Here is a 12,083-nt window from a genome sequence, read left to right as displayed (position 1 = left end):
CCTCTGCTGCACCCGCTCCTGCTCCTCTCGCTCCCGCTGCTGCACCCGCTCCTGCTCCTCCGGGTCCTCCGGGAGTGATGAATGTTGCGGAGTTGGTTCGACAGCTCGGTCGTGACCATCTTCCCTATCTCACTCCGTATCCACATGGAGGGGGTCAAACATGGTAATTAAACATATATTTTTTTCATTAAAATTTGATTCATTATTAAGCGTTTGTTCTTTTTATTAGATTCAACCGATCCGGGAACGGGATCAGCGCATGGATCAACCGTATGATGTACTCGGCCCTCGACAAGGGACATCCGACTTTCACTCACTTCCCTACCGACAAGCAGCATATGTGGTTTCGTCAGTTTGCGGTAAGTATTCTAATTTTTTACTTATATTTTTAATCTTTAATATATATTTTCTACTAATTGTGTTTTATTTTCAGCAAGAATTCAACTGGAATTCCGATGAGACGCTCTTTATCTATCACCACTTCGTCCATAAAGTTATGGACAACTATGGGAAGCAGATCCACGAGTGGAAGAAGAAGTGAGAAATCAACAAGGTTCGATTTAATTTATTAAACAATTTTTTAATTTATTAAACTATTTTTTTTTTATTAAAAGGTCCCAAAATCGATAAACAACACGGTCTGGACGGAGTTGTGTGCGCATTGGGATAAGGAAGAGATGAAAGAAACTTCTTCCACCAACCGCAGAAGCGACCGTAAAGGGAAGGGCGTCTTCAAGCATAACTTGGGTGCTCAATCTATTGCCTCTCTGGGGGATCGCATGGTAAGTTCAGCCGCTTTTTCTTCAATTATTTAAGTTTTGAAATTTTATTTTTTTTCCATTTCTTCTAATTTCTAATATTTCTTTAATTTATGTTTTTTTCAAGGCGGAAGAAAATGATGGCGAGCCGGTTGATGATCTCGCCCTAATGAAGAGGGCATATACCAACAAGAAGACCGGCCAGATTGATGACGGTCTTGTGAGGGAAGTGGTCACCCTGGTCCAAACTCAGGTGCAAGACGAAGTGTCTCAGCTTCAAACCGAGGATGACGCTTCGACGGCTTCGACCAACTTGTCCCGGTTTCGAATCAACGAAATCGTTGAATCCGTAAGTTCTTTTTTTTAAAGTTCAATTCATTTATTTCTTGATTTAAATTTGGCTATTTTCTATTTCAGTCGGTTCCAAAGAAGAAGGGACGTTTGGTCGGTTTGGGTCGTCGCACCCGGTCGGTTCCTCCTTCTTCTGCACCACCGCCCTTTGTTGATCCAGAAGTACTTACGGCTCAGTTGAAGGACAAGGATGATCGCATATCTCTGTTGGAGACCCAGATGGCGGCTCAACAGGCGGGCTATTAGGCACAGAGGAGGCTGAACCAACAAATGATGGAGATGATGCAGATGATGTACCCGAACGAGGTGTTCCCGAACGTGCCAGACCCGTAGTTTTTTTTTTTTTCAAAAACTCTGAATGTTTTATTTTTATTTGTACAACTTTGAATATTAACTAATATGTTTTCAATTTTAATTTTAATTTTATATTTCCGAATTTAAATTTCAAAATTTTTATTTTTTTAAAAAAATTATTTTTTTTAAATTCCGAGGAAATGAACCCTCGGAATATACCGAGGGACATGTTCCTCGGAATATACCGAGGGACTCATTCCTCGGAATATACCGAGGGACTCGTTCCTCGGAATTTTTCGACGGCTCCGTTCCTCGGAAATTCCTGATGTAAATTCCGAGGAACATTTCGTCGGAACTTCCGAGGATTGGACCATCGAAAAGTCCATCGAAATATCTCGAGGATGTTCTCCCTCGGTATATTCCGAGGAGCTTTCCGACGAACTGGTGGTCCTCGGAGTTTCCTCGGAAATTTGTGTCCTCGGAATTCCGTCGGAAAATTCCGAGGGATTTCCGAGGAAAAATGAATTTCCGAGGAGTTATTTCCGAGGACTTGTTTCGTCGGTATGTCGTCGGAATAACGTTATTCCGACGACATACCGACAAATTTTTCCCTCAGTATGTCGCTGTTTTCTTGTAGTGTTAACTTGGTTCAGAAAAAAATTTATTCCGGCCCTCCGCCATGATCCAAGACCACGCCGGCCAGACGGACGGCGGCGCGCAGGAAGCCTTCTCTCTCCTTGAATTGTTAAACCTCTCATAGCATGAAGGCATATATATATAACTCAACATTCAGTCTCACAACCGATGTGGGACTTTACTCACTTTCTTGATTAAAGCCAAAAGGATTTTTATTAATCTGTTGGCACATTTCTCTTCAACTCTTACCTTATACTAGGGGGTTTTCCGGGCTACACCCGGATTTTTTCCTATAATATTAGTTTAATTTTTATATTTATATTTTAAAAACGAACAAATATGATATACACTGAAACTTGTTATAGAATTATAAACATAAATGCAAATTTAAAACTATTCGAAATCATTTGTTGTGTTTTATTGGAGTTTTATGTAGGATATTAGTAAAATTAACGAAAAGTTAACTAAATTATAAGTTAAGATCTATATATATTCTTTATCTTGGTTATTTATTGTTATGTAAAACAATTATAAAGCTTATAATTAGTACTGTATAAATTTTGATTGGTTTTAAAATTATTAAGTTTCATTGTTGTACTTGTCTTTAAAAGAAAGTACCATCGACTTGTATACCGGTTCTTTATTTGTTGTCTTTTATTTGTTGTCTTCAATTTATCATTTTAATCAAAATAATTTTGTCAACCTTTTTAACCAAAATTTATATTTAACATTTATTGTTGCTATTTTATTTATGTGTGTTTTTAAGTTTGTTTTTGATAGAAAGAAAATTTTGCTTCATGATTTGAAATATTATTAGTTGTAAATTTATAGACGGTTTACTTTCTTACCGTTGTTGATGTAATATTAATTTTACAGTTTTTTTTTAATTATTTAATTAATCAGATTTTTTGGAAATAATTTTGAATAATAATACTATTATTTGATGTTCTAGCTTTTTTCTATTTGCTGGGTAGTGTTTGTATGCTCGGTCATCCCTTTATGCAAGCCGATCCCTTTATGCAAGCCGGTTATTAGGTTGTTTAATCAATCTTAAAGTCAATGGCTTGTATCCTTATTATTCCATAACTACTACGATCTAACCAAAATCATTTAGACACGCTTACATTTGATCAGACTGCATATGACACACATAATAATATCAGATGAGTAAATAAAATATGATAATAACAAATCCTTGCATTATATTTGACATGCCCACCATTTCTATCATTTTATCGCTCTAATCAAATGTTGATTAAGAAATTCTTAATTCACTAATATACATTCTTACTTTTTGTCTATATACACAATAAAATTAAATATAATATTAAAAAAAATATTTCTTATCAAAATTGGTAAAAACCAATAAGCTACAAATATTTTCTCTTGTCATAAGTATTTACGGTACCTAAACCAACAAAAATCGTAAATACTTTAGAACACATTTTGTATTTAAACAACCAAATTCGTGAAAGATTCAAATCCAACAAAACTTCAATGTTCAGACAACAAACTTAAAGATGCAAAATCAAAGTATGAAATTAAAAAAACCAAAGCAGAGAGTTTTAGTAACCATAAAAACCAACATTTAACACATCCTAGCTACTCCTTGCTCGCTTGGGATCCTCTGCCTCAACCTTATCAGCAGCCCTCTTCACACTCCCAAAGCATGTGGAAGGATCGTCATCAGCATCTTCCTTATCCAAAGTTTCACGTGTGTCTGGTACAGCCACGTTTCCTTCCAAATTGGCCTCAACTTCCGGGACTTCTAGAGTCAGCACCTTTGTCACAGTCAAAGATTGAGTCTGGCCAGTCAAATTGTGTTTCGACACTTTCACAACGAATTTGCGAGTCTGTCCAATAGTATCGATGAGAGCTTGAGGTACCGGAACCAAGTGATCACCTCCTGGCCTAAAATAAGGTAATCAACTGTAACTATATACCTCAAATTATCCTGGAATTACAGATTTAAATAACAAAGGCAAACGGGGCTGTATTACCTCGAAATAATCATCAACCAATTCAGAAGCTTTCTTTCCAGATAACTCATGTCCAGCATCACCAAGAAGCACAAAAGATGCTTGATCATCATTATCATACACGGAGATCTTCGTCAGGTACCTGTGTCACACACAGATTAAGAATGGTGCATTGAGTATGAGTTTAAGTAGAGCTGAGTCACTTACTGTGCAACACCAACAATACTGGTTTTCCCACACTTCTTGCACATTAGGCTGGTAGGTCCTTTGGTTGCCTTAGTGTGGCACACACCACAGCCTATGTAATACCATGACGAACCGTGCACAACATCTCCAATAGTTGCTATGCACTTAAACCAAGCAACCTGCAAAACGCTAAACGATTTAATAAGCAACCAAGATAATCATATTAGATGTGTTACGAATTAGTACGGAACAACCTTCGCATCTTCCTGCTTCATATAAGAAAATAGCTCGCCTATGGTCACTGTTTCAGTTTTAGTGACAATGTCTGCGTTAACTCTGTTAGCAACATCTAGATTCGTGTTCATCCTGAAGCCAACGAACAAACTTCAAAAAAACACTGATGGAATAAGGATTAACAATTTATAAATAAATGAAAGATTACCAATTGAGATAATCTCGGGTTGCTTGGACATCAGTGTCCAAAAACACACGTGATGGCGCCATGGAAGATAGAGCCAGAGCACCTATAACAGAACCATTGTTATAATAGAGATGGAAGATTGTAACAGAGCCCATCGGATGCTCATAGCCAATAAGCCTAATTTATACCAAATGCAGTTCTACTACTCAAAGCTATCCTATCCATATAATATTAACAGGCCATCCTACTCAAAGAAAAAGTAGGTAATACAGACCTCCAAGACGCTTTGGGTTCAAGGTAGTGACTAAAATAACACGTGCAGTTCCCCCAGATGCTTTGAATCTCTCACAAAATTCAGAGGCAGCCTTGTCCCATAGGTACAACTTCATCACCGGACCGCTATAACATACAAAATCACGTGTAAATAGAGAGACAACTCATGAATACGAAATAATACAGGGTAGCTTACTCATGTGTTTGAACATGGAGCATAACTCTGCGCGAAGAAGCTATATCTGCATCATCTAGCACGAGATTGTCACCGAGAACCTGCCCATTCACAAGCTTGATATGGCCAATATAATCTGCAAAACAAAAAAACATTATCAATGCTTTATATATCATTAACACACAGTGTAACCAAAAATGTTGACTATATTTGATCGAAATATATTATCATTATCCGATATATAACAGTGAGACCTTACCATAAAGGTCTCCTTTCAAGTCGCAAGCAGCATCGAACTCCTCATATCCATGGAACCTAAAACGATCCTCAGGGAAACATACCAAACTGTCATCTAGATCAGAGAGGACAGAAGTCGTTGAGAATGTGACGGTGAAACTTGACTCCGCAACACGATACAAAGTCTTGTTGTTAGACCCGTAAAAAGTGTTGAGTCTGTAAATCCCACCAGCCCTCATGTGTGGCAAATAAGTGTCTATCCTCCCAGCTGGGATGAAACCCTGGATGACAGTTTCCTGTTATCATAATTAGAGAAATTAATCAGAAATGCTAGAAATGAGATCTCAGATATGCATCAACAACAAAATCATATTTCACGGTAACATCAACAAAACAAACACTTACTATAAATGCACTAAAGAACAAAATAATAGAACAAAAAATGCTCCTCATCATCATTCATAAACTAAATTGTAATATAGAACTCGGTTTATACCTCTTCGTCGATAAGAAGCATCTCGAGACCTATAAGCACTTTTGTCACAACATTCCGAGCTTCCCAAAAATGGATCAACCGAAACCTCAGCTCGCCATCATGAGATCCGTATTTCACACTTCTGAAAGCCACCACTTCGGCCGAGACAATGGCTTTTCCCTTGCCGCCAGAGGAGACAACGGCTTTCCCTCTAACACCTGAAGAGACACCATTCTTCATACCTGCATAGTAACACCCACGTTACCATCAAGAAAAAGGAAACTAAATCCAAACCACAGTCTCATATACTTTTATATTTTATGTAGTATAAAAACTATCTACCATAAAAATAATCTTATTCATTTCGTTCTTTTAAAGATCAAAGCTTTAGACTTTCTATTTGTTAAGGCAATCAAACAGACTCTATAGTTTTAAACCAAAAAATAATCTTATTCATCTCGTTCTTTTAAAGATCAAAGCTTTAGACTTTCTATTTGTTAAGGCAATCAAACAGACTCTATAGTTTTAAACCTCAAAGCTTTAGACCCTCTAATTTGGTAAGGTAATCAAACGGACTCTTTAAGTTCATAAGTAAATGCTAAGAGTTCTCACCATTGGGGTTTCTCGATTTGGGTACGCCGATCAAGACACCGGAAGAAACAGAGGTCTTGCCGCTGAGTTTGGTCAGACCGGAAGTGATCGACGCCTCGCCTTTACCTTGCTTCGAGTGGGGTTCGCTAATAGTGTGGCTGGAAGAGACATATGGCGTTCCAATGAGATTGATCGATCCGGTAGAGGAGTCAATCTCAACGCCTTTTGGTTTCTCGGAGGTGGATTTCCCGTTGGAACTCATGGCAGAGAATCTTAATCGAAATAAAACTCGAATCAGGAGTTGTATAAACAAAATCCGAAGTAGAAAAGGCGGACTAAGAGCTTTATAAACAAAATCCAAAGGGGAAAAGAAAAACGAATCCATAAATGAGAGTAAAGATAGAAGGGAGTGGAGGATGTATTGATTGTTTAGATCGTGAAACGGAACAAAGAAGAGTCAGAGGAAAGGGATAAAGAATCGTCAGAGGGGATGAAGATTGAAGAATCGCAAAATCGGATGAAGAATTTTTTTGGGTTATTAGGGTTCGAGAAATGCAAATGGGAGAGCTAATAATGGGTTGATCGCCGTCTGTGCCTTGGTATGGTCTGATGGGCTTGAGGCCCATTCGTATCAGTCACGATTTATTAAAACACGGTCAAGGCCCAAGGTAAGCAACACACATTTGACATGGCAAAAAAACACTCTCTGATTGGTTGGTTATAATTGCCTACGTAGACAGTCTGATTGAGTAGGATATCTTCCTTTTATTAGTTATAGATTATTTTACCCATTTGGTTTAATAATTTAGACCCAACACTTACATTCTCCGAGTCGTCAGACTCTGGAGATGGCCGGCACTTGATCACTCGGTCGTTTTGGACTTCGAACGTATTATTAGCCATAGCTAGGGCATTCTGTAATAAGATTCCCTTCAACTCTTGTATGTTCTTTTCAAACGAACATTTGTAGAAGAAGAAATTATTGATGTTTCCGAAATAATCATATACAGTACAACCTCTACAAATTAATACTCGATAAATTAATAATCTATATAAATTAATAAATTTTGCTGTCCCAACTCGGATCGGTTCAAAATTTGACACAAATCGATAAAATAATAAGATAATATTTTTTTAGAAAATTCTATTTGAATATATAGTCCCATTAAAATTATAAATTAATAATTTATATGCATAAATATTTTATAAAAGTAAGAACCTATTATTATATTGTTTGTTTTATATTCTCGATGAAATTATCTTTATATTTTTTAAACACTTAATATATTTTTGATGAAATTTAATAATATTATATTTAAAATCACATTTAAGTTCTATGCGATATATATTATAAACACCAAATACTATAATAAAATTAATATAAATATCAAAATTTTAAAAATAACAGTCAATGTCTATACACTAAAATTAAATATTTTTCTTATCATAGAATAAATATATCTTTTTGTAAAATAAATAGAATAAATATATCTTAAAATTAAAAATCTAAATAAATAAAATTTTGTAAATTAATATCTCTATAAATTAATAAAATTTCAAAGCCCAACATTATTAATTTATAGATGTTTTACTGTATTTAATGAATTACAACCCCCAATAATACTACCGTATATACTAAGTTTGCCGAATTGCATGAAAATTAGTATTCTCTTTTTTTTTATAAAAAGTAATTCTGTTGGATATATTTTTATTTTGAAAAAATAGAGAGTATGGTTGATCAGTTACCACGTGATCGTCTACATATATATAGTGGCACTAACGAAACTGAATTACAATTTCATATTGTGTAGAGAGCAGATTTGTCGCCGTTATTGTCTCTCTTCTCTCTCTCGTCTTTTCATCTGTAATGTCTTCCACCAGAAAGAGCTCTAAGATAGCACGCCCAGAACCTTAACGTATCAAAACTCCAGAGAAAGCTCACGATGGCCTTAAGAAGAAAGAAGAAAGCATTTTAACCCGCATACCAGGTGGAGGCTAACGCCCTGCAGGAGATCGGAGATCACAGAACGAACTCCTTATTATCAGGCAAAGTCAGGAAAATGTCCCATCACCATATTAGCCCTGTTCGTCTAACGAACGCTGAACAGAGACGCGGCGTCATAGATTTGTTCATAAGTTTGCCAGTGTCTCCCCTCCGATCACAAGCTTGCGTTACTAAGCTCGACGTTATGTACTTGTGAACTAAACTTATATATACATGAAGTAAAAACGTTTTTTATCCGATGTGCGACTTATTGCTGTATAGACTGAAATTTAAACTTTACCAGATTAGACCAAATACAAAAACCAATTAAATTCTGGTTAAACTGAAAATGCTTGTTTGATAGATTTCAAGCTCGCTTGATTTCACAGATAGTGAACGTTTAGTTGTTCTCTCTTCTCTGCTCTTTGTCTTTAGCTTGATAGCTGAATCTTGCTTTAATCCATGTGCATCTTTCTCGCAGTGTTTCCACTGAAGTAAAGTCAAAGATTGACGAGTTGAAGTCTAAACTTGAGAAAGAAAGGTAAGGCTGAGGATCGATGGATGACTGATCTTTCATGGCTTGTGAATCTTGGTTTACAAGATAAGATTTAAACGGAACCATGCTGATGAATTATGTCCTTGGCTTACAAATCTCCAGACAGAACTTTGCCAAAGCACTAACAAAGAGTTCGAAGGAGGTTTGAACAAGACGATATACTAAATAGCTAAGTGGGACATTCATATTACTGAAAGTGACATGTGTTTCTGCTTGGCAGACACCGGTTCCATGTTTGAGGAGGACAAGGAGAGGCTCTATCTGCGATATGAGCAACTAAGTAAGCCAACTCCTTAGTGAGACCATATTGTTATAAGATGGAATCACTTCACTCACTTCCAACTGTAAAATAATATATAGGGAAGAAGGAGAAGACAATGATATCTGAACAGGAGAGGTTCTGCACATAAAAACTTTGCTCAACTGGAAGAGTCGCTGAAGAAAAAGAAACGGGTAACTAAATAGCCTTAGACACTGTTGTTATCTCTTAACACATACACTCTCTTTTATCTTGTTATATGTCTGAACTGCAAATTTTTGGGGGTGTAGGACGACAAAACCTTCAGTATATTGAGGAAAACTCTCGGCTCTTTTCTGGAGAATGAAGTTTCTGATGAGGAGTTCCCACCTGATGAGTAAAATATTAACTTTTCACTTGAAGCTTAAGAAAAAGGTTAAGAGCCCTTTAACTTTGATTAGCCACATGTTTCTTTTAAGACTTAATTTTTCCAATTAGGTATTTGACCAACTATAGTAGAAAACAATCTTTTCTGAACTAGTATTTCAAGACTTTGAATGTTATTGGTTGACCCCTGTTGTCTTCTATTCTATGTTATAGTTTCAAATGAAAGGCGGGATCCACCACATGTTAGCGAACATCTACCCGCCTATTACAATGTTAGGTTGGAGTTGAGTCAAAAAAAGGGTACTCGAGTTGGTGAAGTTAAATAACTTGTCTGATGGCCTTAATTATTGACAGTTTCAACTTTAAAATGACAGATAAATTGCACAGTAGAGAGGTCCGCCACTAGGTGAAATTAAATAACTCAACTTATTGATATTAAACCAGTGGTGGGGCAGAAAAAAAAAAGAGAAAGAGGTAAGTTCGCCCTAGCCGTATTCTTTCTCGGGCTCTAAAATCGAGGTCTCGTAGGCGGCACTCTTGCTTCTCGACGCCGGTGGCGTTCTTCTTCGCCGGCGTCGAGCTCTTACCTCCTCTCTCTTGCTGCTCTTCAATCTCTTGTTTGTCATGGTCTCTCTGTTAGTGCTCTGTATGTCGTCACTGTCGAGGTCTCGCCGGATCTGTACCTGTGTGTACATCAGAACGGCTCTCCTCTCCGGCAGACCTCATGGTGCTTGCTCAAGCTTCACTCCCGCTCACCAAGTCTTCTCCACCGTGTCCTTCGGTCTCCTGTCCTGTCACGCTTCCACCACCATAACTCCAGCAGGGTACCGTCACGCCTGCCTGGCTTCCGAGACCGACGACGACCCCCACCGAAACCTCTCACATATCCGCTGCAATCTCCTCTCCCGTCTGTAGATCTAGTGGTCATAGCATCGTGTGGTACCGGCGAGATCCGTTTATCAAGCGACATATCCAACGCATCTCCGATCTGCTACACCGGTTTCTCTGACCACTCCGACGAGATCCTCGCCTCAGCGTATCCATCTGCGCCTCACTATCTTCATCTTTGCCGTCGAGATCAAGCCGATTGGTATCTTGAGATGGGCCTTCATTTTTCTGTGATGGATTTGTCGAGCTCTGTTGAGTTCCCTTTGACCATCTCTGTGTTGATTCTCAAGAGGACGTGTTCCACTTGCCAGTGGATCAGTTTTAGTTACAAGACGAGCTTGTTTACCCGATACGGTAATATCGGTGTTCAAAGTATCATATCTGAAACGCATCCTGCCATGGATCTGTTCCACTTTTCCTCCGACCCTTTCACCTCCACTTCACCGCAACCTCTCAAGCCTCACCTCCCAGTGGTCGTCATGATTAAAGCTCCGACGCTTAGCCTAATCTGGAGACACCGTTTACACAGTAGCGGTTTTATCAAATCGACACTGACGCTCTCCTTGCGACTCCATCTCCTCCTCGTCGCCGGATCTACTGTGCAAGATTGTGCAAGAGTGTGGAAGCGCCAGATTTGTTCGTTACTACATCACCGCTGCGCTTCCATCACACTATGCCGTCTCAAGCATCGACGGTTCTTCACAGAGCCGGATCTATGACCCTCCCAATCTCCTCATCACTGAAACTATTGTGCAAGAGTGTGGACTCGCCAGAACTACTAACTACATCACCGCTGCGCCTCCATCACATTACGCCGTCTCAAGCATCGACGGTTCTTCACAGAGTCAGCTATGCAACCTTCTAACCGGAGTTGTTGCACGTAGATCCAACCACCCCCAAGCTTTTTACCTCTTATCCGATGTTTGCTCACACACGTTCTGGTTGAACGAGTGCGATGACTGTATGCTTAGGTTTCTTTCGGTTACAAATTATTGGACTCGACACAGTAATGTTGAGTTCCGAAGTTTGGACCAAATTAAACCATCAGCTCGGTCATCAAACTTCATCCTAGGCGCCTCTTTGGAGGCAAAGCTAGAGCTTGAGATTCACCTAGTCTCTTCGATAAGTTTTGTTGGGTTTAAAGCTGATTGTGCTTGTTTCATCGTCATATCAAGTCAGATAGGACTTCGTACTCTTAATGTTGTCTACGGTTTTGGAGCTTGTCACCTAAGGCTCTTGCCATTCAACATTCCAACGTCTTCTTATGGGTGTATCAACGTCGTTTTCGACTATCAATTGTTCTTTCGAACAATCACCATAGGAACAAAAGTGGAGCTTCCCTTTGGGTTTATTCGTTTCGCTGAGCATGACTCGCCCCTAGATGGTTCTATCTTTAGTTGTTTTGTAATGTTTTCTAGCTTCATTCTACCGTTGAGCATGTCTCCGGGATCTTCTGTTTCAATTGTAAACTTTTGTGCTCTTTGAATTTTTTAATATAAGTTTGGTGTTAAAAAAAAAAAACCAGTGGTGGGGTACCAAGAGGCAGAGAAAGAATACTCCAAAGGTCATCGATCTATTTTTTATCCGGTGCTAAGAAGCTTCACCAGAAGCAAGCAAGAACAGAGAGCGGAGCTCGTGATGATTGGTGACAGGT

General features: G+C 38.4%; 2 protein-coding genes and 1 pseudogene across 2 annotated transcripts; 1 reads left to right on the top strand and 2 right to left on the bottom strand.

Moving 5' to 3' along the window:
• Positions 1 to 3,637: 3,637 nt before the first annotated feature.
• LOC111205634 lies at positions 3,638 to 4,569 on the bottom strand. Its single transcript, XM_022701761.1, has 4 exons — positions 4,459 to 4,569; positions 4,226 to 4,383; positions 4,040 to 4,160; positions 3,638 to 3,892 (listed from the first exon to the last, which is right to left on the bottom strand). The coding sequence occupies exons 1-4, from the start codon at positions 4,567 to 4,569 to the stop codon at positions 3,638 to 3,640; spliced, it is 645 nt and encodes a 214-aa protein (XP_022557482.1).
• LOC125585116 lies at positions 4,360 to 7,488 on the bottom strand. Its single transcript, XM_048753620.1, has 5 exons — positions 5,807 to 7,488; positions 5,333 to 5,606; positions 5,095 to 5,209; positions 4,900 to 5,024; positions 4,360 to 4,728 (listed from the first exon to the last, which is right to left on the bottom strand). The coding sequence occupies exons 1-5, from the start codon at positions 6,023 to 6,025 to the stop codon at positions 4,643 to 4,645; spliced, it is 819 nt and encodes a 272-aa protein (XP_048609577.1). The 5' UTR covers positions 6,026 to 7,488; the 3' UTR covers positions 4,360 to 4,642.
• A 356-nt stretch (positions 7,489 to 7,844) lies between these two features.
• LOC111205216 lies at positions 7,845 to 11,928 on the top strand (annotated as a pseudogene).
• Positions 11,929 to 12,083: the final 155 nt, after the last annotated feature.

The sequence above is a fragment of the Brassica napus genome, chromosome C4, assembly GCF_020379485.1.
Source record: "Brassica napus cultivar Da-Ae chromosome C4, Da-Ae, whole genome shotgun sequence".
NCBI classification, from domain to species: domain Eukaryota; kingdom Viridiplantae; phylum Streptophyta; class Magnoliopsida; order Brassicales; family Brassicaceae; genus Brassica; species Brassica napus.
Note: the sequence above shows the minus strand (reverse complement) of the source record. Positions and strands in the feature narration are given on the sequence as shown.